Source organism: Suricata suricatta, chromosome 6 (genome assembly GCF_006229205.1).
Source record: "Suricata suricatta isolate VVHF042 chromosome 6, meerkat_22Aug2017_6uvM2_HiC, whole genome shotgun sequence".
Lineage (NCBI taxonomy): Eukaryota > Metazoa > Chordata > Mammalia > Carnivora > Herpestidae > Suricata > Suricata suricatta.
In genome coordinates, this window is record NC_043705.1 from 70,624,367 (window position 1) to 70,651,363 (window position 26,997).

Consider the following 26,997-nt stretch of genomic DNA (forward strand, 5'->3'; position numbering starts at 1 on the left):
GAGGGAAGTCCAGAGGGCATCAAGATAACCTCTTGTTGCTTCATGATTTGTCTACACCTGTCACTGGACATACAAATACTGATCTGTATGGCCTTGCCTCCAAGTAGAAGACAAACTTTTCAGTTGTTTTCAAATACCTTCACTGTTAAAACAATTTTATTCAGGTATAATTTACAAGCCATAAATTCACCCATTAAAACCTACAACTCAGTACTTTTTTAGTGAATATACTAAAGCATCACTTCAATTTAATTTTAGAATGTTTTTATCACCCTAAAAGACAACTTTGTCCTTTTCTTTTTTTAGAAAAATTTTTAATGTTTTTTATTTATTTTTGAGAGACAGAGACAGTGCAAGCAGGAGAGGGTCAGAGAGAGAGAGGGAGATACAGAATCTGAAGCAGGCTCCAGGCTCCGAGCTAGCTGTCAGCACAGAACCTGACATGGGGCTCGAACCCACAAACCATGAGATCATGACCTAAGCCGAAGCCAGATGCTTAACAGACTGAGCCACCCAGGTGCCCCCCACCGCCTTTTTTAAAATTAAAGCAAAAGCATTTCAGAAGCCCCCTAGCATTTGGCACTCTTAGCTGGGTTTGCATTTCCAGAAGCTCCATTTTTTCTGTCTTCCTTCTTCTTTTATGTATGTGTGTAGGTTTGCCCTTATTTTCTTCTCCACTATGTATGCCCTTAACTGTGTATCTGTCAGAGTGTATGTGGGCAGCATAGGAAGGGTGCCTGGATGCTCACTGGCACAAATCCTCAGCGGGGTGAGCCTGCAGGCTGCCAGACTTACTGCTCCTGGATCTGGTTAATTTCCTGACAGGTTTATGGCTTTGCTATGGCTGAAGATTTTAAGCCTATAAGTGCTGTACCCTCCAGTGAGGACAGAAGACAGCTGTACTTGCCAAATATGTAGTGATCCATGGGGGTGAAAACAGTTTGGACAATTATTCCTTTTGGGGGGAAGGCAGTGAAGTCTCTTACCTGCTCTCTCCCTGCTTCTCAACTCCTGCTGCACATACAGCCCCCTTCATCCTAGCTCCCTGAGCGTCCTGTCTTCTGCAGATTTGTTCTCTCACTGAATTTCTACTGTATGTGCGTTGGCATCTTGCTCTTCCTGTCTTTGGCCTCCAACTCCTGATACAGGACTGAATTTACATACTGGCCTATTTGACCCACTTTATAAAGCAAACCTCTTTTAGAATAGGAAGGTTCTGTTTTGGTTTGTTGGTTTCATTTTAGAGCATTGGATTGAGACTTTCTTGGTGTGGATCCTAAGATCGCACCTAGTTTTTCACTAGATCCAGAGTAGCACAGTCTCTGGCCCATATTCTATAATCTGGATATGTGGTGTGTCGAAAGAGGATCTCACCTTTCAGATCCTTGATTTCTTTATCCATAAAACGAGGTGACAGTGTATACCTCTGGAGTTGCTGTGGGGAGTGCAGGGTAATCGCTTAGGGGAAATGGCTAGCAACGGTCTAGCACAGAGTAAGTGGGTGCTTAGAACGTGTTCTCCTTTCCCTCATATAGATAAGTCCTCCCTGGATTTATCAGTTTTGTGGTTCACTTCTCATTCCAGACCTATCAGTACTTCCCTTCTCTGTGCTTCTCTGACCTCTTCCCACCCCACCCACTGCATGAAATTGTGGACAAAATCTTCTTTCTTCCCTCTTAGAAAGAATTGCTGCAGGCAGGTTCCTAGGCTGGATTGAATCTGGCCTATATCATTCCCAAACATTTCATTCTACCAGCTCAGTCATGTACAAAGTGCTCAATTATGCCATAGATTAAATAATGAGTCACTTTGTGTGTTAACTATGCTCAAGTTAAAAAAAAAAAATTAGAGGCACCTGGGTGGCTCAGTGTTGAGTGTCCAACTCTTGAGTTCAGGCTCAGGTCATGATCCTGGGTCTTGGGATCTGGCCCTTTATTGGGTCCACACTGAACATGGAAACTGCTTGAGATTTTCTCTCTCTCTTCCTCTGTCTCTCCACCCTGCTCTTGCTTTCCTCTCTGCAATTAAAAATAATAATTTGTTGTTTATTGTTGAATATTTCTCAGTGGCAACTGATTTACATCGTTAATAGACTAGTGAATACTGAGTAAGCCCTGATAAATGGTCAGGGCAAGGGTTCATTCATAAGGTTGGTATTTTTTAGAAGTTAAATAGTGTTAGGTAATTCTTGTTAATTCTCTTGCAGTGACTCCAATGATATTGGAATTACTTGGGGAAAATTCTTCAGTTTAAGGAGACACTTAGTGAAATGCTTAGGGGCAAAGTTTCAGGATATCTGCAATTTACTCTCAAATGCAGGTACATAGACAGATAGATACTGTCTGCAATATATGCAAATATGGGAAAATATAGGAGCAATGTTAATAGTTGTTGGATCTAGTAGTAAGAATATTGGCATGCATTGTCTTATTCTTTTAACTTCTCTCTGTGTTAGAAGAAATTTACAGTAGGGGTACCTGGGTGTCTCAGTTCATTAAGTGTTGGACTGTGGGTTTTGGCTAGAGTCATGATCTCCTGGTTTTGTGGATTCAAGCTCAATGTTGTGCTCTGCACTGACAGCATGGAGCCTCCTTGGGATTCTTTCTCTCCTTCTCTCTCTGACCCTGCCCCTCTGATGTTGTCTCTGTCTCAAAATAAATCAACCTCAAAAAAAAAAAGAAAAAAATTATAATAAAAAGCTAGGTTAAAAACAAAACAAAGGAATTGGGAAAATATAATCCATAAAGTTCCTTAAAAAGGTTGCCATTTGATTGTGTGTTTTTTATGTCAGTATACTTCTGTATATTGTAAAAAAAAAAGCTTCCTACTGAGAGCAAATATTTCTTTTGGAATCACAAAATACCAATTCTTGTAATACATAATTTTTGTAACTTCTCCTTGTAACTGAACATTTAAAAAAGTATGTGTTACACATACCACTCCCAAAATATTAGGAGCCTACATAATTTGAGGAATTTTGAGTGTTTAAATGGAAACAAGTGACTGGTAGTGTTGATAAATCTGGAGGACTAAAATTTCTAAACACCCCCAGGGAATGACTTTTTAAAAACTTTTATTTACATTTATTTATTTATTTGCATTCCTCTTTTTTTTTTTAAGTAAGCTCTTTGCCCAATGAACTCATGACCCTGAGAATCAAGAATAATATGCTCTATGGACTGAGCCAGCCAGGGGCCCTTTAAAAAATTTTTAAAGGAAAACATCTATATACCTAAATTTCAGAGACAAAGGCCTATCTGCACATTTACTGTAGGGTAATGTATCACAATATATATTTGCCACATGAGCAGGAAGCAGAGGGGACCTTAAAGAGAGCATGGAAACTTCTACCAGACAAAAGCAAGTGCGTCTTGGAGTTTTTTTGTTTGTTAAGTGGAATACTAATACTCCTGAAGAAGAAATGACACATGTGGTATGCTCAGTGAAACATGTGGATTTGCCATTTCTGGAAGGAGACAAATTGGGCAAAATCTGTCTTTATAGATCGATCCCTCCTAAATTCTATCCGCAAATGGTGAATCATTTTTCCCTCTAGTTGCACCTTTAGGGATCTTCTAAAATTTATCATTTCCCATCTAACACTGATATATATGTGCGTTTTATGTGGGCTTTCAGATTCTTATATTTGCAAGATTCACTAACTACTTAATGCTGATTACCCTCAACTGTGGACAAACTCTAGACTAGGATGTCGAAGTGAAACAGGGCTTCATTCAGCAAGCTCTTACAGGATGCCTGCTTTTCAGTGGCTTCCACCCACTGCTCTATGATAGTGCTACATTTTGGGGAGAATTTTCTACACGTAAAAGTGATTTCCTTTTAGTTTTTCATACAAAGAACTCTTTTTTTTTAATGTTAATTTATTTTTGAGAGAGAGCCACACACACACACACACACACACATACCGTGCAAGCAGGGGAAAGACAGAAAGAGAGGGAGACACAGAATCTGAAGCAGGCTCCAGGCTCTGAGCTTTCAGCACAGAGACCAACATGGGGCTCAAACTGACTCATGGACTGCAAGATCATGACCTGAGCTGAAGCTGGACACTTAACCAACTGAGGGATGCAGGTACCCCTCATACAGAGAATGCTTAATGCAAGATTTCTTCCATGTGTCTGATATTTTTGGACTTCATAAAAAATTAAAATATATGTTGATATGACTAAGGGAAATATTACCTTACTCTATTTAGCATGGTATAGTGACAAGCAACATATTTTAAGTCAGAAAAGCTGCTTTGAAAACTTCCCATTTGCTGGGTATGTGTCCTTGTGAAAAGCTCACTGAATTCTTATTATTAGTTTTTCATCTACAAAAATCACATGAGCCTCTATGTTGTATCAAATAAGAGTGTGTATGAAAATAAATAATAAAAAATTATGTAAATTATTATTATATGTTATATAATATAAATTATTAATATTATTAATATTAACATGGTTACAGCCACTCTTCTTCAAATCATTTCATTGATTTGCCTATTTAGGTTATGATTGTGCTCTAGGGAATGTTACTGGGTTTTATATTTTGTTTTAACTGAAGGTGTCAGGATTGAATCCTATGGTGAGCCTTTATTTTCTTATATTTAGTTCGGTTCTTTTCCCCCACTTTCTTGTGCATCCCACTAACCCTTTTTAGGAACAGGACTTCTTTTTATTTCTCAAAAAATTTCAATAAATTTTATGGCTCATTTTATGTTATTATCAAAACAAATGAGCCTGTAAGCTACTTGAAGATTTTATGTACCACATAAAAATCCTTGCTTTCATTCCCACTGTACTGGTGAGGAAAATAAATTCCGTTTCTGGACATAATGAAATTCCAAAGCTATAATAAATAGAAGTTGCAGGTATGGTCTTCATCTTTCAGGGTTTATCTTCCTGCGTTTGTGAGTACTCAGAAGAACTCTGGGTAGTTCCCAAGAGCCATCAGAAGTGATGGTGGGTTTGGAAGCTATGGTCCTCCCTTGAGCCTACGCTGAAATGAGGCTTAAGTATGGTTTTGACTCAACATGGACCTTAGACATCACATCTCCATGATGAACGTCATGTCTCCCACACGGGCAATTTGGGCTTTAAAATTAAGTGAGGCATTTTGTAGGAGACGAGATGCCGCCTTGGAATCACCATTAGATCTGTGTCTGGTTAATTATAGACTGACTTTCAACATCCCAAATGAATGTCTGTAGCTTCTCTTGATTTTTGAAAGCCACCTATGACAATGTGGAATTATCAACATTTGCAGAAGGAAAATTAAAGGGGTCCTTGTTTGTACAGTATACATATTTAACCCTTCAGGATTAAAGTCTCTATTATGTTATCGTGTAACACCTCCTTATTTTAAACATTCTCTATCTTCCTTTTCTTTTTATATTTTTTATAGCATGCCAGTGAAAAAACCAGTGGATCACCTTCCAAGTCAGGAGAAAAGAAAGGATCAGATGAGGTAATTTCTGCAGTACTGGGCTTTCCTTTTCTCTTCCTTTTAATTGTAAATTCTATCTTGACACAGATAATGGCATTCCAAAGAGTTCCTACTGGAATTTTGTTGGCAGATTTAGTCTGACTTTAGATTTGATTCAAGAATATAAGCAAAAATCATTGCAAATTAATACAAATTAACATGTTTCTAGGAAAAGAACCTTTAGAAATAGCTTCTATTTAGAACTAGAACCCAGTTATTGAAGGTATTTTCCCTATAGGAATTGCTGAACCTTAAATGTTTTGTTGGTGAACATGGCAGATTTAGAGGGGGAAACCAAATGCAATAGTGGAAAAGGAAATCTTTTTTCATGAGAATACGCTATGAAAGAAGAAAAGTGATAGCCTAAAATTAACCCATTATTCAGGTTCATAAACAAAAGGAGGAAAGACTATTTTCATTTGGATCAGTTGTATGGAAACACTAGTAAAATCAAATCTTTCCACTTTGAGGTGGGTGTTTTTTGAGCTTATGGATTTCTCCTTTCACTGAATGACACACCATTCAACACTGTCAACCCTGGCCAACTTCTCCATGGAGAAGGGTCCTGTGAATGTGCTGTCCCTCCGGAGGGTACTGGATGTGCCTCCCTTTTTTTACTTTTTACATTTTAGATTGCAATAGATATGTTCATCCTCATTTGATAGAAATCGTCATTTTCAACTTGTAAAACAGCCAAGTCCTGAATGGTACATGGAAAACTAGCATACAGTGATTGTTATATTTTTCTCTATGTTATCAATGTGTTTTCAGAAATCTTGCTCATCTTTTTCTGAAGTTTTGAAATATTTGATATATTTCAATATGTTCAATATATGAGGAGATTATTATGGATCAAAACTGCAGTAAGGTTCGCTACACTTTCTACTGCCATTTTCATTACTAATAATATTGAAAATATAATTTAGATTATTAATGAGCAAATTTGTAATGAAGTTTGCCATGGAAGGTAACTGTTTTATAAAATTAAAAAGTAAGAGTAAACATTTCTTTCGATTTTATCCTGTTTCTTTGTTAAATTACTAGAAGTAAATTCCCAAATGAAAAACCACATTTTCCCCTTTTACTAGTGTGAAAACTACTATATAGTGTCATTCAATTCCCTTATCTACCCTACCTACTAAGTATATTCCTAGATAAGTTATCTATTAAGTCATTTCCTATCTGAAAACTGTAGTGTTTCTTTATTCTCCACACCGGGAAATAATGATTTTGGTTGTTATTCTCTATTAATATTAATCAAGAGTAAGCTATTTACTTGAAAAGGGAAATATTTTCTAATGTGGTCAAGTGACTAATAGACTAGTTCTTATAGGAGTATTCTCCCTAATTATGTTATTACTTGGGAGGTTAAATACTACATTTTGAATGTACAGGCATTGGTTTAGACAACAGCTGCTAGCACAGTATCGGGGTTGTTTTATGTATAATATATGGACTATAAAGTATGTTATTCCCATATTTAAAAGGGGCTTGAGAAAACTAATAAGGATCCCTGTTACAAATGTAGCTAGGGGACAATTTGAGATTTCTTTGTTAGTAGTGGCAGACTATACCTTTAATTTCAAAACCAAAAGGCTGAACTTCTACCTCAAGAAAAGGAAGAAGGGATTTTTCTTCTCTTTATCAGCAATTCAGGGAATTCTGACATTGTTCCAAAACACTTCTGAGAAATTCAGGTTTACAGCTCTTGTTCTCGTGCTGAGTCTGGACACACTGGTCTGCTTTGTTCTGCCCTGGCCAGCAGAAGTGAAGACGGGATGGAGGCATTTCCCTGCTCCTATGGTGTAAATCACTGTAGAGATTCATATGGTCTGAGACTGGAGATTGCTTATTATCCCACCAAATTTATTTGATAGGGTAGACACACCTGTGATTTGGGATCACTTGGTAGTCAAGATATATTTCCAATACGATCTGTCTCCAGGGAATCTCCAGTTCTTTATGTTACATACAGATAAGTCACTTGGTGATGTATTGTGGCCTGGAGACAATTCAAGGAGACTGTCTCATATTAGGCATTATTTTAGCCTTTGTATACACAGTTATAACATCATGTGTGATTTGGATTTGTTATCTACCCTACCTACCATCCATGATTGGTTATCGTTCTCTTTCCTTCTCAAAATTACCAGAGGAAAATTTCCTCAAACTAATCCTTTCTCCCAAGTATGTTCTTGCCACTGCTCTTTTGAACAAGAAGTAACATTCAGAAGCTTAGTTTGGGTTTTGGTAATCCACTTTCAGACTACTTCCAAAGGTTAAATAACATGTCCCTAAGCATATGCAAACATGTAGGCTAGGGTCCCACGGACAAACCCAGGCCTTTGAAATAAAATCAGTTTGAAAGTATATTTTTGTGGCTTAGATACTTCTCGGCAGTTGTTTTCTTTCTCCCTTGATTACTCTGCTGCATTTTATTTGGAGGTGCAAGAAAAAGAGTACATAGGAGGACATTGGGAAGATAGAACCAGGAGGAAAATGATTAGGGGAAGGTTAGAACCCCTATTATATTATTGTATGTAAAACTACCTGGGGATGAATGCTCTGTGGGAATTTTAGAGCTCTTTCTCTCCTACAATCATAAATAGTTTTTACTTGTTTGGAATTGACCCCTATATAGCCACTAAGTGATCCTAAGAAATTGGCAGCAATTTTAATGGAATCTTACAACCAAAATATCATTTGTCATGTTGCATTTGCAATATAAATGCTTGAGGCTGGAGTAGAGTAAGTGTCTAGAATCTATTCATTTATTTCTTTATAACAGTCATTATGGACTGGCTAAGACTTCCTCAGACATAGAAGAATTATAAAACTAAAAGTTGCATGCATTAATAAACCAAAGATAAAATGACTAAAGCAGGAAAAGGAAAACTGGGAACACTTAACACCCTTTAAAACCACTGGAACAGGGGTACCAGGGTGGCTCAGTTGGTTAAGTCTCTGACTTCAGCTCAGGTCAGGATCTCATGTTTGTAGGTTCGTGCCCCACATCGGGCTCTGTGCTGACAGCTCAGAGCCTGGAGCCTGCTTCTGACTCTGTATCTCTTCCTCCTCTCATGCTCTCTCTATGTCTCAAAAATAAGTAAAACATTAAAAAAAAATTAAAAACACTGGAACAAAAAAGCCTTTCCAAACCTGCGGTCAAATCTATTTAAAGTATTTGACTAACACATCTGGCCACACTGGGGGAGTATGATCATCTGAGCCACATATTTCAGTGAAGGCCTGAGGAATGGAATTTAAAGCATAAGATGGGCACAATCTTTCTGAGGCAATTATAAGAACTCAGGTTTAATAATATATTTTTATGGGTAAAAAGGGAGCTATAAACAGAAGAGGATAGAAATCGTGGCTTAGAGGAAGATATGCTGTAGATAGTAGATTTTCTTTACCGTATATAATAGCACTGATAGGATTCTTTTCCTCAGTATTTACTTTTCTTCCTTCTAAAATGTATAAAGTATTGAATGACTCCAACATTTTTTATACTTTTCCTCTTAATGAAATTAGTCTTTTTTTAAATCACAAAAGCGATGTGTACTTGTGAAAAACAGTGTTACCTAATCTACCACCTAGTTGTAACTATTGGTATGAAATTAGTGTGATTATATTGCATGTTTATACTTAATCTATACAACTTTTTAATACTTCTACAGCTAAAACATAATCATTGAAAAAATTGAGAAAATACTGAGCGCTTTTTTTAGGTTTATATATTTATTCTGAGACAGATTGAGCACAGGAGTCAGGGAGGGACAGAGAGAGAGAGTGAGAGAAAGAACCCCAAGCAGGCTCCATAGGCTTTGAGCATGGAGCCCGATGCGGGGCTTAAATTCACAAACTGTGAGGTCACGCCCTGAGCTGAGATTAAGAGCAGACACTTTGAAGCCACCCAGATGCCCCAAGAAAATACTGAAGACTTTAAAGAAAAAATACCATCCTGTACCATTCTAGCACCTACAGAGATGGCCACGACTTCTATCTTGGTGTCTTTCCCTACATGTTTTTTTCTCTGTGCATCCATTATGTGTGAACTGAGATAGTAGTAGAGCCTAGAAAAGGATAAATAATGTGCTTTGTGAGAGATCAGTTTTTTCCAATTAAAAAGTCATATTGTGTCGATTTAAAGAAAATCATTACTCAAGTTTCTTGGCATTTTAAAGGGCATTTAATCTGGTCTTTATGGTGTGCTATGTTTTTGAGGGAGAAACACATCTTCATAAGTCTTCTGGGACAGTATTCCCACAAGCGAGTGTTTTGGCTGTTGTTTGAGAATTCTGGAAGAGTAGTACAGCATATATTGTGTTCAGGGATTATCGATCATGACAAAGAAGTCCGTGATAATTGTGGGGAGTTGACTGTGGTTGCACAAGCTCATGTCAGGAAAGAGGCAAAGCCAAAGAAGTGCCCCGAGCTCCGTCCCACCTGGCTCACCTGGACAGCCACGCTCCAGCAGCCAGCCTAGAATCCTACCGTGGGGCTGATTTGGCAGATTAAACTCTCTAAGAGAAGCTCCAGAAATTCTTTTGGACTGCAGTTCCCTCGTTTTTGTTTTTAGTTTTAAATTTCAATTCATGTCTTCATTGACTGGAATATTTTTAAACATAACTTTTTTCAGGAGGGAGCACAGATGGTGATTTTCTGAGCATGCTTTTGTGTTGGCCTCACACAAGAAATAAATACAAACTTGTGGAACATCCTTCATGAGCAATTCTGTTCCCTCAAAATTCTATACATGTTGCTCCATGATTTTCTGGCTTTCTGTGCTATAGAAATGTCTGGGGAAGCCTAATTTTAATTTATTTTTACAAACTCTATTGTTTCTGCTTTGGTGCATATACAAGTTTGTTGTTGTCCTTACAATTAAAAAAAATTTCCAAATGTGCATATATATCTGTTTCTCTTTATTAATGTTTTTTTCCTGAAAATGTCTTACTTGGTTATTGCTCTTACTTTGGTTTAGCTCTCACAGTAAAGAAGTCAGTCTCTTATTGATTTCTAACCATGGGATGGGACAGGATGCAAATTCTTTTGTTGATTATATATTGCAGAGCCTTTCCTATTGAAAGAGGAGGAAAGTTTGGTAGTTCATTAAGCTTAGTAGCTGTTTTGTTTAAAAAACAACACGATACTACATGTAGCACCCAGAACATATGCCAATAGCTAGGAAGTAGAGACCTTATGCATCATCATTCAATGAATTGTTTTATCAGAAGCTAACGATACACTTTTAATAAAGAATATGAAAATAATATGCTTTTAAATCAAGCATCTATGATATACAAATTGTTATCTCATTGGATAGGGAATGGCTAGCAAAAAACAATAAGTACTTTGCCTTTATAAGTGAGCACATAAATGTATAAACATGATGTCATACACTGATAGTATGCCTTTCATTATTGTGCTTTGTATTTATGAGTCAAATTATCTAAGACCTTAGATCTTACCAAAATTGTCTCTGAAAAGGTTGTACCTTATGGCATATGGAATTAGAATCAAATGTTAACAAAATATCGAAGGAACTGAATGGAAGTTAAATTTAGTGGCTTCAGAGTAAATCATTAAGTCCTGGAAACCTGATGGACAATTGATTAAATATTATTCCTGAAATATACTGTTTTACATTATATATTTGTTTTCATCCTTTTTAGATTTTATTAACTTCTTAAAGATAATGGCATGAATGATTGAAAAGGGACAATAACCTGAAATTATGCCCATAGCAAAATACCAGTTTCATCTGAGAACTGCAAATACATGATTCTTGTCATAAAGTCAGCAACATTTTATCATAAAACAGTGTGTATAACAGCTTATTATAGCCTTTTAAAAACAGTTCATTTGTGAAAGAAAAACCTAAAGGAAAGTTATGTCATCATCAAGTCTTTTATGTTTCAATCAGTATTATTACAGAATACTAAGCAAATGTATAGAACAGTATATTAGTATCATAAAAAATCATTAAAAACTTTCTATTACTAATTTTTGTTTTGTTTTTCCTAGTTACTTCAGGTGACTCATGTCAGTGGTCTTCTGAGCACATTTTGAGTTAACACTGAGATAATTCTTTTTTAAAAATCTATTTTATTTTATTTTTTTAAAAGAGAGACAGAATACAAGCAGGGAAGCAACTGAGAGAGAGAAAGAGAGAGAGAGAGAGATTCACAAGCAGGCTCCACTCCCACTGGGGAGCCCAAGACAGTGCTTGATCTCACTCCTGTGAAATCATAATCTGAGCCAAAATCAAGAGTCAGGCGCTTAACTGAGCCAGCCAGGTGCCCAAAGATAAATTCTTACAGAGTCCTTAGCACAGTGCTTGGCACACACAAGCATTTGTTTCTTGCTTTTTGTTCTCTTTTTCTTTTCTTTCTTTCTCTGCTTTCCTTCCTTCCTTCCTTCCTTCCTTCCTTCCTTCCTTCCTTCCTTCCTTCCTTCTTTCTTCCTTCCTTCCTTCCTTCCTTCCTCCCTCCCTCCCTCCCTCCCTCCCTCCCTCCTTTCTTTCTTTCTTTCTTTCTTTCTTTCTTTCTTTCTTTCTTTCTTTCTTTCTCTTTCTTTTTCTTTTTCCTTCTTTTGAGAAGATCTTTCAACCTTGTCCCTTGGACCCATTTTGCTCTGGTGTTCTGGGCATGTTGTGACTCCAAAGCACATTAAGAATGCTGCAGTTTCAAAGAGTCATTGAATCATGTGGTGCCTTTGGTTGGAGGGAGCAAGTACTAACCCTGTTTTTTCCTACTTTTCCAGGCAGCTATTCCTTCTTCTTTTCCTCTTTGTTTAATGACTCCTCTTTAGACTACCTATTAGTTCAGTCCTCTTCATCATACACTGTTTCAAAATATATCCTTTGAAATTGCTCAAGCTCCCATTCTATCTTTCTTTCTAACCTTCATTGTCAAAATTCTTGTTTGAAATTGTTGAAGAAAAGAGTGTACAGTGAGAGAGGAGAGAAGCCAGAAGCAAATGTTGATAAATGCCTATGCGCAGGAGATAGGAAGGAGATAGGAAGGTCAGAAAAGAAACAATTAAAAGGTAGAGGGACCTGGGTGTTGCAGTGTCACTAATGGGAAGACTGGAAGAAGGGTCTAGGCTGGTAAGTGCAGAATTATGGGGGCTGTGGAAAGACCCTTGACTGGAGATTGGGATATTGTTCATTCTCTTTGGAGCTGTCTCTGTTATGATTGGGGGGCTGCTGAATAAGTGGAAATCTGCACTGAAGACTCTTCAATGTATATGAATTTATGTAATGAACATCCATAAAGCAAGAAACAAGTTAAGTCAGTGTTCACTTATACAAAAAGAGAGAAGCATGGCCTAGATGCATCATGTTACAGATTTCTTGGATTGTTTGCCAGTTGTTCATAGGTAAAGGGATTCACTTGTTAATTGAGTAATATCAAATCAGAAAGACATTACTTGGAAAGAACTCAGGAGTGAATTCTAAACATATGTTTATCTTAATCATTAGGACTCCAGGCTTCTTGGTTGGTTTTTCACACTAAGGTTAGCATCCTAGGGCCCTTTTGTAAATCAAGCTTCAATCAATTACTAAGTGGTCTAATTGGAATTCAAGGAGCAGATTTTTTGGAAATGTTTTGGAAATGTTTGGAAATTTCAATTTTTGGAAATTGAAAGCTAAAATATTTTTATATTCACATTCCAATTTTGGTTTCACATAGTACCTGGGTTAAACATTGCTTCATTGAATGTAATTTTGTGATGTACTTTTTTTGTGCTTTCTTAAAATACTAGTAGACTCTGGAAAATCTGAAACCAAACATCTATTTCACTGAATAATGAAAGCTGAATAGGAAGCTGAATGACTAATGGATTTTAAAATAATGTATTTAGAAGATAATGAAGGTTTTAGGACCAACTACAGGACTAGAGCTAGCGGAGATACTCATTAGGTGCGGTGGTGTCCGCCCGGATGCTAAACACAGAGATCAGGGGACACCCAGTGGTTGAAAGGAGGAAATTCTTTGCTGTGGTTGTGTTCAAAAAATTATGGGATAAAATATTTCTAGCCTTAGCAGTGATGATACATTGTTGACTTTGTCTTTCTAAATTAGCCTCTGATAGGTGTGTGTGTGTGTGTGTTTTAAGGAGATTTGATTCTGACTTTTTATGTAAGTTTTCTTCAAATATTTGAAAACTTCCAAATTATGAGATTGAAAATCTATATGATTAAACTCTTCCTTTAATAAAAACATAAATGATACTTTATTTTTTTAAATTTTTTTATGTCTTTTATTTATTTTTGAGGGACAGAGAGAGACAGCGCGAGCAGGGGAGGGTCAGAGAGAGAGGGAGACACAGAATCTGAAGCAAGCTCCAGGCTCTGAGCTAGCTGTCAGCACAGAGCCTGACGTGGGGCTCGAACCCACAACCGTGAGATCATGATCTGAGCTGAAGCTGGCCACTCAACCGACTGAGCCACCCAGGCGCCCCATAAATGATACTTTAAAATGACAAATAACTGAGAGCCTTGAATAAGAAAAACAATTCATCCTTTTTTATCTAGAGATTCCCAGTCTGAGAATTTGTTTCAAGTGCAAAATCAGAGGTTACATGATGACACAAGGATCGTCATCACTGTACTTATACTAACAACAAACTAGGAGGAAAACAAAGGTACAGCAGGAAGGCAGTGATGGTTACTACACAGATGTAGTAAATGAGGCCTCTTTAACACCAAGCTTCAAGCAACATTTAGTGACAGAGAAAAGTGTTCATGTTAGGTTAAAAAAAAGATGAAGGAATTGCAACTTCACTTATATAATATATTTATGGCTTTGTGCATATTTTTGTATTTACACAAGAATAGAAAATAATGAAAGTAGCTGACAGGAATTTGAGTAATTTACATTTCCTTTTTGCTACTTTTACTCTAAATGTTTTTTTTAATGAGAAAGAAAGGAATAAACAATGTCATCAGGTAAAAATGAAAGAGTGTTTTTAACACTGATCAGAACCAAATCTGTGCATATGTCTGTTTAGACCTTAAAGAGAGAAGTCTTTTAGATCTGAGCTTTTTTCTTTGAAACCCCTAAGAGATCTTTCCAGAGCAAGGCAGCAGCTGCTGCTGCTGCTGCTGTGTGTGTGTGTGTGTGTGTGTGTGTGTGTGTGTGTGTGTGTAGGGACAAGCAAATGTGTATGTTTGACTAGAAGTGTGTCTCTTACATATGGACAGAGAATAAGATAGCTTAGAGCGCAAGGATTCATAATGATTTTTCATTCATAGTCACTTTGGAATCTGAGGAAAACTGATCTTTTCCTTTAAAAAGTACACATATATGTGCGTGCAAAAAATACTCCAAAATGTGACGTAAGATTTAGAAACATGTACAGGTACACGCCATCCTCAGCCCTGAAGGGGCAGTCTTGCTGAGTAGATATATTTAGGAGGTGCTGTGCACTAATATCTCCCCAGTTAGCTTGCTGCTGATGTCTGTAATTCCACCATTAGCACCTTACTTAGCCTTTGAGTTAAACATTGCTTTCCCTTGGCTCCTCTTTTAAATTCTGGGTACTCCTAGGAGAGATAATATATTAATTATTAACACCTTAGTGAAAAGTATTTTGACAAGAGGAGAAGAGAATTATGTAGCACTATTTTTCTGTAGATTGGTAAGGATAGTTGGGAACTAGACAGCATTTGATAATAATTGCTAACACACATATAGGCATTATCCACACACATATATATGCACCCCTCTTAAAATGATCTCATTCTCCTGATGAGGAAATTGAGAGAAAGCTTGATTAAATAACTTGTCCAAAGGTATACCAGTATTTGGTAGTGGAATCCAGAATTGACTTAGTTTATAGTCTGTGCTTTTAACTAGTATCTTGATAGTATTCATAAAATTACCTATTTTAATAATTCTATATAAGGCTAACACTATAGACTTTCTCAATACTGTGAATTTTTGTAAATCTTTCCTTCTTTCTTCCTTGTGTTGTACCCTCTTTTCATTCAAGAAGTTCATAAAGTAAGATTAAGTCATTCCACAGGAGTAAAAGGCACCGCGTAGGATGTATAACCAGTGATATGATAATAGCATGTGTGACAGGGGTAGTTGCACTTGTGGTGAGCACACCGTAACACTCAGAGTTGTTGCATCACTATGTTGTACACCCGAGACTAATGTAATGTAGTGTGTCAACTATACTTTAGTAAAAAAATAAATCGAAAAAGAAAGATCAAGGCATTCTAATGTCCTTGAATCTGTAATGTAAGAAAGTGTAGGGACAGCTTTTCCCTCTGTCTGGGGTCAGAAATGCAACATGGAGGAAAGCTGAGTCACAGCAGACATCGAGTCAGGAGAAGGCTTACATTCGGGCTGCTGGGCAGGACAGCCACCTCAGGACTAGAAAGACTTGAGTTGGTTTGGAGATGATGTGTAGGTATCGAGTAATTAGAAAATAACCATTCTCGGTGAAGTGCAGCTACCATAGCGTGTGTTATTAAGACCATTGTGCATGAGGCATTTCACTCAATAAGTGAATTTCTATGCAATGAGTTAATGTAAGATTTAGTCATTATAACTTACTTATCAGTGTTTCCCAAGTGTTAATGTATCCTGTGTGTTGTATTACATTTCTGGTAGCCTACATTTATACTTCTTTTGGTAATAAAGGCAACTTGTACTTATTTGTAGACCATTTACAACCGTGGCATAAAGGAACATTTGTAGATAAGAGTCAAGCTTTATAATGGTAGTGTTGGGGGAATTGCCTGCCCTTTTGAAAGACCATTATTTTCTAGATCCTATTTTCCAATAAAGCATGTGTTTTTACAATACTTCTTGTCATTTTATAGGGGAACTATTAAGTAACAGAACTGATTTTTTAATAAATATGTCAAAACATATATTTTAATGAGGGTTTTTATCCAGAAAACTACTGCATTTCATCAAGTCTAAGAAACCAGTGATCTAAAAATACACTCATTGGAAAATGCTAAGAAAAAAAACCTATCAATTAATCTCTGACTTTAGCTTTCTTATACTGATTTTTATACTGAAGTATAATTAATTTACAGTGTTTAGTTTCAGGTGTACATGATTCAACAATTCTATACATTATTTATTGCTTATCACAATAAGTGTACTACTAATCCTCCTTATCTATGTCACCCATGCCCCCACCTACTTCCTCTCTTATACTGATTTTAAGAAGCATCTGGGGGCACCTGGGTGGCTCAGTTGTTTAAGTATCTGACTTTGACTTAGGTCATGATCTTACAGATCATGAGTTTGAGCCGCGTATCAGGCTCTATGCTGATAGATCAGAGCCTGGAGCCTGCTTCAGATTTTGGGTCTCTCTCTCTCTTAAAAATAAATAAACATTAAAAAAATTTTAAAAAGAAGCATCAGAATGCAAGAGGTATGAAAGAGGAAAGAAAATGGTGACTTCATATCAATAAAATCAAATCCAGTGGTAACCTAAAAATTTATATAGTTAAGATGATTGTTCAAATAATATTGAAACTAACTCTACTTTTACATTCAGAACAAAAAATAATTTCATCTTTCCTTCAATATTTTTTTCACTAAAATCAGCATTATCCAGTTCAGTAGCTTTCCCATAATTACCACATATGAATCTGAATAGTTTTTAGTAGTTCCAAAAACTTAAATCTCTATCAAGAGGATAAATTTTTTTTGCATCCAAGGATAATCAAATATTGTGTTGCAGTTTCTGAAAACAGTTCATCAAAGAGTTTCAAAATTATCTTGAGAAATTATTTGAGCATGCCAAAAGCCAAATTGAACTTTTGAGGATTTTAATACTCATTTAATGCAAAAGTTCTTGTGTATCTGTGTGCTCAGAAATTTTCCACCTATAATATCTGATCTGCTACTTATAGATCATTGTGAGCTAGAGAATCCCCTCGCCTGTGCTCTTAAGGGCTCCCCAGAGAAATTACTGTGGTGGAAAGGTGGACTAGCTCATTTTACCGCTCTTTGGATGCAGAAGAGCATCACTGGATTGTGGCTGTAGGAACTCTGACCAACTCCCTGGAAGGGAAAGACATTGTGTCCGCTGGAGCAGGAGACAGAGCTCTCGCCCCATCACTGGGAGACTCAGGGCCATCTGAAAACCAACTTGCCCCTTTATTCATACCCAGTCCCTCATTCTTGGATTTGTTAACCTTCATGGATTGGTGGGTTCATCACATTTGGGAACGGTTTGGCCATTATCTCTTCATATATTTTGGTTTGTCTCCATCTCTTTCCTCTTCTTTGGAGGCTGCAGTTGTACACATATTAGCTTCTTGAAGTTGTCCCACAGCTCACCGATCCTCTCTTCCCTGGCCTCTAGTCTTTACTCACTGTTTCATTTTGGGTAGTTGTATTGCTATGTGTCCACATTCACTGATTGGTTCTTTTGCAGGATCTCATCAGTTCTTAATCCCGGTATATTTTTTATCTCAGACATTGCATTTTATATCTTTAGAAGTTTGATTTGGGTAGTTTTAAGAAAATACCTTTCATGTTTCTCCTTAACTTCCTTTTAAAAAGCTTTTTATTTTGAAATAATTAGATTCTTAGGAAGTTGTGAAGATAGTATGGAGAGGTCCCCTGTACCATTCATACAGTTTTTCCGTTGGTTACATCTTATGTAATTACAGGACAATATCAAAAGTAGGAAACTGACATGGGAACAACATGTGTATTTTGCCACTTTATTACATGTATGGATTTGGGTAGCCAGCACCGCAATCAAGATACTATGCTTTTTGAACATTCTATTTTCCTACCTATGGAAAAAAAAGTTGCATTTTTCTGCTTCTATGAATGCCTTCTAATTTTTTATTAGATGCCAAATAGATGTGAATTTCATCCTATCGGGTGCTGTTTTGTTGAGCTGTATTCTGGGACACAGTTCGGTTACCTGGAAATAACTTAAGGTTTGCTTTTAAGCTTTGTTTGCCTGGGCCAGAGCAGCCTTTAGAGGAAGACTAAGTTATCCTTCTGTAGACTCTGCCAGTGATTCTGACTGCTGGGAACATACTCTATTCCTGGTCTGTGAGACCCTAGGGATATATCTCTTGTTCCTTCTGGGTGTTCTTTACCCAGACTTGGGGTTTCCACAGAGCATGCATGTGCAGACTCTCTCTTGCAGCTCTCTTTCTGGTGCTCTCCCTGTGAGCCCCTTAAGCCCCCATGGTCTGTGGAACTCCTAGCTCTACCTCCTCAACCCATAGAGATTGATGGCTTCTGGCATGTACCACGTACCGTGTTCAGGCAGCCTGGAAACTCCTGGCTGTAAGCTGGAACAGCCCAAGGGCTCCCCTCTCTTGTGTCCCTTACAGGGAACATCATGCTGCCTAGTGTCCAGTGTCTGAAGACCACTGTTTCATATAATTCTCTGGCAGATATTTAGTTGTTCAAATTAAGAACACTCCTGACTTTGGTATCTAAATTTCCTTACATTTTTGAATCTAAATTTCCTTGTATACAAACTCCATAAATATAAAAGGGAGACAAACTTGTACTTGAAAGGAGGATATGGCCCAGCTTATAAAGTTCCTCCATTTACTGAAAAGGTATGTGTTTGTTTGGTTTTTGTTTGTTGTTTTCGTTTTTTCTTTTTTTAAGAAGGTGTTTGAATACAGTTTTGAAATTGAGTTGTTAAATTTTTTTCATTCATAAGCCTGGTGACTGACTGACTTCTTTGTTCATATACTGAAGAGTTTTAGTGCTTTCCAGATAGTCTACCAACATTGATATTTTTTTTACATGTTTTTTAAATTTATTTTTGAGAGAGAGAGAGAGACAGCACAAGCAGGGGAGGGCAGAGAGAGAGGGAGACACTGAATTCAAAGCAGCCTTCAGGCTCTGAGCTGTCAACACAGAGTCCCATGTGGGGCTCAAACTCAGGAGCTGTGAGATCATGACCTGAATAAAAGTCGGCTTCACTATTAAACCACCCAGGTGCCCTTGTCTGCCAATATTTAAATGTACAGTGTACACAAGAGATTCAGAAATGCTGATGCATAGGAGCACATGCACTCCAATGTTCATAGCAGCACTGTCAACAATAGCCAAAACATGGAAAAAAACCTAAATGTCCATCACCTGATGAGTGGATCAAGAAGATGTGGTATATATACACAATGGAGTACTACATGGCAATGAGAGGGAATGACATATGGCCATTTGTAGGAAAGTGGATGGACCTTGAGGATGTCATGCTAAGCGAAATAAGTCAGGCAGAGAAGGACAGATACCATATGTTTGCACTCATAGGTCTAACAAAAAAACAGGAGAAACCTAATGGAGGATCAGGAGGAGGAGAAGAGGGAAAGAGAGTTGGGGAGAGAGAGGGATGCAAAACTTGAGAGACTATTGAATGCTGAAAATGAACCGAGGGTTCAAGGGGGAGTGGCAGGGGGATAAGAAGTGGTGGTGATGGAGGAGGGCACTTAAGGGGAAGAGCACTGGGTGTTGTATGGAAACCAATTTGATAATAAAGTATTAAAAAAAATAAATGTACAGTGTAAACTGTTGAAATCATCTCTGTAGAATCTTGACCTGTGACACCCTGTAGTGCCTCAAAAGGGTCCTTGCAAATCTCAGGAAACACACTGAGGTCATGTCTATACCTGTACATTTTTTTACCCTGAATCCTGCTCTCCCCCCTGCCCTTCCGTGCCACCCTCTCCAACACACAAGACAGTGTTGGCCCCTTGGAACCCATCAGAGCAAGGTCCAGATGGGCCCTCATCTTCAACATCTGATGCTGTACCAGCAGGTCCTTCTGCTCTGGCTCTGGCAGGCCTCTCTCAGTGGGGAGGCGTTTCAGCATTTGCCCTGTAAGTAGTCCTAGGCTCCCCTTAGTCAGCATTTACTGAGTAATCATGGTGTGCCTGCCTGGGGGCTGGATGCATCACATTTACGTTTCCATGTAATCCCCAGAGCTCACGCAGGCCTAGGGATACAGTGTGTCCCCACCAGTCAGAGTCACTGGTTAGAGCACTCACAAGGGTGTCATCTCTGTTTTGTAAAAAGGAAAATTAGTTCTACTTTGAAAGCTGCTTTTGATCAACCTAACAAAGCTTAAAAACAAACCTAAAAAGGATCAAACTCTTTCCAAATAACTTAATTGTGTCCTTTATTAGAATCAGCGCTAGACCTAAGAAAAAAATCACCTTTTATCCAATGAAAAAAATTTTTTCCCGATTATATAAATAATAAAAGCTCACAGAAAATTCACAGCAGCCACTGAGATTCCTCATGAGTTTAGGTCCAGTGGTGTTGCCCTTGGAGAGATCAGCCTATTCCACTGCTACTTGATCAAGAACTTTGGGTCTCTCTAGAGCAGGGATTTCTAACCTTTGGGCCACTTCTGAGACTATTCCTCATTTCCTTTGATCTTCACAATCTCCCTCTTAGGTAGGGGCATGGTTATTCCTTTTTTCAGATGAGAAAAATAGTGCTTAGAAATATTCCTGAATTTGCCCATGGCATGTGGTGGAGCCAAGATTCTTGCTATACATATCAGAAGATGGAGCCTTTATTCTAGGGCACCTGGCACCTTTCTTTGTGGTCACTAAAGTCTCTAGGTGACAGGAAGCTTCACTCAGGGGGCCTTTCCTGAGATTTTAGGAAATAGTGACATAACAGCTCTTTGCTTGGCTTTTAGAACTTCATTGTTACTTTGAAAACAGTTTTTAAGACTTGAGTTCTGATTCATTCAATAAATTTTTTTATTGGGAATTATGACAGACATAAAAAAAAGGTATGTAATTCATTCTTTTCATTCCTTTCTGTAGCAGCAGATAGAATTGCTCTAATCGGTGTATTCTTCACCGAACGTCTCTGCTCAAGCACATGGTGCCTCTTTTGTGGGTCTCTTGGCTGGCTGGCAGACTCTAGGACATAGGAGAGACTACTTAAAGTTGCTATGGATTCATGGTCCATGGAAACAGGGCCTGTGTATGCTCATGACTGCAAGAGAGATCACACACTTTGTAAATGCACCAGACGTGGAGTCCTGGAGTTTGAGTCTAGTGGAGGCAAATAAGGCATGGAGTATCATCCTTCTGTCCCTGTGGATCATTAGGACTGAGGCCCTGGCATGCTTGACTGCAAGGGGACCATGACTCAGCCAGGCCTGTGACCTGATGACGTAAGGGATGAGGGGCAGTCTCTTCCTGCCAGTTTCCGTTCTATAAAACTTATGTTAAACAAAGAAGTGCTCATAAATATTACAAAGGCTGTGATTGGTTGGCAAGGAGAAGTCTGCCTGATGGCTTTTAGTCTATGGGTTTATGGAAATGAAAAAAATGAACTCAAAATCTCAGTTATTATAGTATTGGCATCCTCATTTAATGTCTTAATCTTTTAGACATTTCTGCATGTTAGGAAAAATGCAGAGCGATAGCCAAATGAGCTTGTTTTGAGATTCTGCTTTCCGTGAGTGGATAGGTTCTGTTCTGTCTGAGGGTAGATCCAGCCCTGTAACTATTTAGTGAATATGCAGACCTAGCCAGGTGGGAGAGGTATCCAGGCCAGAGTGCAATTTCTTTTTTTTTTTTTTTTTACTTTTTATTTTTGAGAGACAGAGAGCACAAGCAGGGGAGGGTCAGAGAGAGAGGGAGACACAGAATCTGAAGCAGGCTCCAGGCTCTGAGCGGTCAGCACAGAGCCCGACACAGGGCTCGAACCCACGAACCGTGAGATCATGATCTGAGCTGAAGTTGGACGCTTAACTGACTGAGCCACCCAGACGCCCCCAGAGTGCAATTTCTAAGGACCAGTGCTGATAGTAAAGGGATGGGGAATGGGGTAAAAAAGATATCTGCAAAACTAAGCACAAGGTGAGATGAAGCCAGAGGACTCTGAGAACTTTTCAGCTAGAGGTCAGGGAGGACTCAGGAGGGCTGGGTGGTTATGAGAGAAGATCAGGAAGCAGGCTAAGGCTGGAGGAAGCTGATGATCTCAAACATACCTGACTCTAGGACCATCCTAAATCTCTATCACTTCATCACCTCAGATTGAGGATCTTGATCCAGCATCCTGTTTCATCTCACATATGCCTGTGCCTGCCATGCTTCCTTTGCGCTAACTTCTTTGAGTTTCTCCAGCTTGCCAAGCCCATTCCTATCTTAGGGCCTTTGCACATGCCACTCTGTCTACCTAGAGTGCCTCCTCTCCCATATCCCGTATTTTCATGATTGGGTTATTTGAGGTCAGGTCTGGTCAAATGTCATTTCTTTGTGTATCCCATCTGGGGAAATTCTCAGCCAGCCATTTGCTCTTACATTACCCTATTTTATTGTCTTACAGCAGGCGTCACTCTCTGAAATCATTTTGGTTTTTGTTGACTTTATTTAGAGTCTGATTGCTCCTATTGGAATGTAAGCATTATGAGAACAGGAGTTTTTTTCTGTTTAATTGGTTATTATATCTCCACTGCTTAGAATAGGACCAGGCTCATAGCCAGGGTTCAGTAAATGCCTGTCCAATGAGTGAATGAGCGAAGGGATGCATGAAGTCAGACACGAACAAAGTGGCCGAGACTTATACGCAGGTCAAAACAGCTATAATTAAATGTTGGTTACTGAGAATGAGAAGTCTGCTCTGGTATATGTGTGCTTTTCTTAGCTTTTGTATTGTGTTTTAAGAAACTGATACTAAGGGCTTAATAAATACTAGATAATAAAATGAGTTTGACAAATACTACTCTTGCTTCAGTAAACTAAACTAGTTCTTTGTAGACTAGGTTATATAGGGTCCTGCTAGGGCAGGATTAGAATGTGACCTTCCCTGATTATAGCTGAGACCAAAAGCTAACAGCTGAAGTTCAGGACAGCGGTGGCCTTATCTTCCTAGGCTTCAGTCTCCTCACTAGAAAGTGAGGAGTTTGAAATGAGTAATGGGGTTAAAACCAATAATCCCATTGCTGTATTCTTGTCTTTATTTCTTGGGTCTGGTCCCTTATGCTGAATCCATGTATACACTATGGCCATCAGAAGCTATTTGTTAATACACTTTATATTTTGAAAAGAGACTTGCGATCTGGATAAAACCGAGGCCATCCCCTTTTTTTACCATCTCCCGTACCACACTGACAACAGCTGGCTTTTTCGCAGCCTCTTTTATTTCTGTGACATTTATCTATGATTCTTTTCTTCCCTTGGCCGATGGTCCTGCATGTGTGCTTGGGAGAGACTGTTCAGTCAGCAGGTGATGCCTGGGAGCCTGGGACTCCTGCAGATGCCTGTGAGGCCCCTCAGATACCCATTTCATTAACACGAGTCCACCTCCTGCCTCTGTGACTTTCCGGAAGTGCTCTGAATGTGGTCAGCCAGTGGACATAGACACATTATACTTTGAGGGCAACAAGTTAGGTTTTGACTTTTCTGCTCGGTAAGGCAATATTTAACCTGAAGGAAGAGAAGGCTTTAGCTCAAGAGTCTGTGGTAGGCATTTAAAAAAAATTAAGCAATATGAATCTTGCTAAATGTTAACGAATTAACCACATTGCTCTCAATTATATAATGTATGTATGTATTTATTTATTTTGAGAGATAGCGAGCTAGAGCAGGGGAGGGGCAGAGGGAGAGGGAGAGAGAATCCAAGCAGGCTCTGCACTGGCACGATGTGGGGCTTGAACTCACCAACCGTAGGATCATGACCTGAACTGAAATCAGGAGTTGGATGTTTAACCAACTGAGCCACCCAGGCACCTCTCAATTATGTATTTTTAAAAATTTTACCATATAGACATATGTTTTAATAGATAGCAGCATTACTTCTCCTACTATATTCAATGCTTATAGTACATAGATATTGGAACATAATCCACTTGACATTATAAAACTTTGTAAGCTTGCCTCTTTGAAATACGAATATTTGTAAGAGATATACCAAGGCCTTATTGACAAAGAAGCTGTGTATTTTACCTTTCCTCCCCCCCATTTATTCTTCTTTTTCAGCTAAGATAATATAATTTTGTAAGAAAATACAAAAAAGCACAAAGGAGAATATTTTAAAAAATCGCTCTTAACTGCATCATCAGAAAATAACCTCATATGAGCTTCAGTAATCATACTATATATACATATAAACTATTTTATAGTCTGCCTTTATATAAAATATGAACAATATGTTTTTATTTAATGAAATGTTCTTGACAACTGCGTGATATTCCATCCTGGAGCTGTCTGTAACAGACCTCTGTTGTGGGAGGCCGTATAAGTGGCTAAGAGAACAGGGTCTGAAGCAGGCACCCTACTTCTGACCAGCTGTGACTGTGGCTGAGTTCTGTGCTCCCAGTCCTCAGTCCCATTCCTCAGTCTCCTCACCACCAAATGAGGATAACGGTAGGACCAGCATTATATCAGTTCCTGTGAAGATTAAGTAGTTTATGACATGCTCCTTAGAACACTTAGAGCACTTACAATAATGCTCTGAATAGATACTCTTACTGGAGCATTATTCCTCTGTTATCTATAATTCTGTTATTCTAATAGAATAATTGCCTGGCACATGGGAAGTACTCAATAAATACTCATTTTTATTACCTATATTGTTTTCAGCTTTTTGATGTAATAATACTATGATGAATATCTTTAAAGAAAAAAGTCTTTTGCTTTCTCTTTTTACTACCCTAAGATGAACTTTCAGAAGTAAAATTCCGTTTTTGCTAGTTCTTGCTAAATCACCCTCCCTAGAGGTTGTGCTAGCGCACACTGACTGTAGCGCCCTAAGAGAGGAGCTGCCCACTCGACAGCAAGTGATGTGGTTTCCGGAAGTGCTTCATGGTGGAAATGGCAGCTGCCCACATGAGGATTTTTGCATTTCTCAAAAATCATTGACTGTTGAACAATTGGGATTTACTCAGCTTCCTCTTCCTTTTCAGTTAGTTTATATAGTCTTCAAACAAAGATGAAAAATTTAAAAACCTGTTTATTTTTTGTGTGCTTAGTATATTGGTCTAAAGTTTACTTAAGAAGATATTTGTATTGATATGAAAATTTAACTCATCTATATTATTAGGATGGTTTCCCCCAGAGATACTAATATATATATTTTTTATTTTTAAGAAAAAAGCAACAAGCCATGGCAGCAGTCAGCCTTCCAGAACCCATGCTGGTGGAACAGCCCCGGCCACCAAGGTCAGTCATTTCTTGAGCATGAAAAGACTCCTGCTCTACAGGTCTATTGTTAGTCAGTAGGGTCTATAGAGAAGGCAGATAATACCTGTATATCACGGTAAGTTTTGAACAAAGTATCATTTCTGGGCTGGGGTGGGGGAAGGGAATGTAATTTCTTAGTAGTGGTCTGAAAAATTTTAAACCTAGTAAAACCATTTATGCTACAATATTTTCTGGCATATAATAAGTGTTCAATAAATATTATCATAATACCTATAGATGATATTGGACTCCTACACATCACGTCTTCAGAAAATAATTCAGATTCTCTTCATGAGCATTAGCCACACTAGGCTCTCTACTAAATACTCTTGTGTAATTATCTCCTTATTCTTTTCACCATGTTATAATTATTATTCCTTTATATCTGAGGAAGCCAGGGCTCAGGGAGGTTAAGCATCCTTGACGAGATTGCAAAGCCAGTAGGATGGAACCGGGGTTCATACCTAGGTTTCCTGTCCAGACAAGGTCCTGATACTGCTGGACGTCAGAAGCTCTAATTGAGCATTCTTTGGTAATACAGCACTTCAGAGATTTGCAACTTATAAAATTCACTGAAACACACACCTTAAGACCAAAAACTACAATTTTAGTTAGGAGTTTTCGACATTTAAAATAGTTATATTCAGCCCATTTCAAATTGTGGTCTTCCAGTGTGTATGAGATCATCAAAATATTTTAGGGCTGTCTATACAACTATTTATTTATTAAAAAATGTTTTTAATGTTTACTTTTGAGAAAGAGAGAGAGGGGACACAGAATCTGAAGCAGGCTCCAGACTCTGAGCTGGCAGCACAGAGCCTGATGCAGGACTTTAACCCACAAACTTCGAGATCATGACTGAGGCAAAAGTTGGACACTTACCCGGTGGAGCCACCCAGGCACCCCTGTTTATTTATTTTTAAATGTTTATGTATTTATTTTGAGAGGGAGGGGCAAAGAGAGAGGGAGAGGGAGAATCCCAAGCAGCCCTGTGTCAGGCTCCATCCCATGACCATGGGATCATGACCTAGGCCTAAATCAAGAGTCAGACACTCAACCTACTGAGCCACCCAGATGTCCCTATACTACTATTTTAAATAAGTGTTTTACCTTTAAGATTGGTAGCTCTTCTATGGAGGACTGAATATTTTCTCATAGAGGTTACTTGCTTGGTTAAGAGTTAATATTCTTAACTGCTTTTTGGAGCCCCCGCTGCTCTCCAGGCCCTTAAAAGGTGCCCAAAACTACATACACGAAAAATGAATGATCCAGTGAAGAAATGGGCAGAAGACCTGAATAGACACTTCTCCAAAGAGGACATCCAGATGGCC

General features: G+C 38.3%; 1 protein-coding gene across 1 annotated transcript in view; it reads left to right on the forward strand.

Annotated features, from left to right (window-relative positions):
• The window catches only part of CAST (calpastatin), a 101,141-nt gene that overhangs the window by 8,673 nt on the left and 65,471 nt on the right, over window positions 1–26,997 (forward strand). Inside the window, exons 2-3 of the mRNA XM_029941229.1 lie at window positions 5,407–5,469; window positions 25,574–25,645. Coding sequence (XP_029797089.1) covers window positions 5,407–5,469; window positions 25,574–25,645 — 135 coding nt within the window. The remainder of the gene's footprint in view (window positions 1–5,406; window positions 5,470–25,573; window positions 25,646–26,997) is intronic.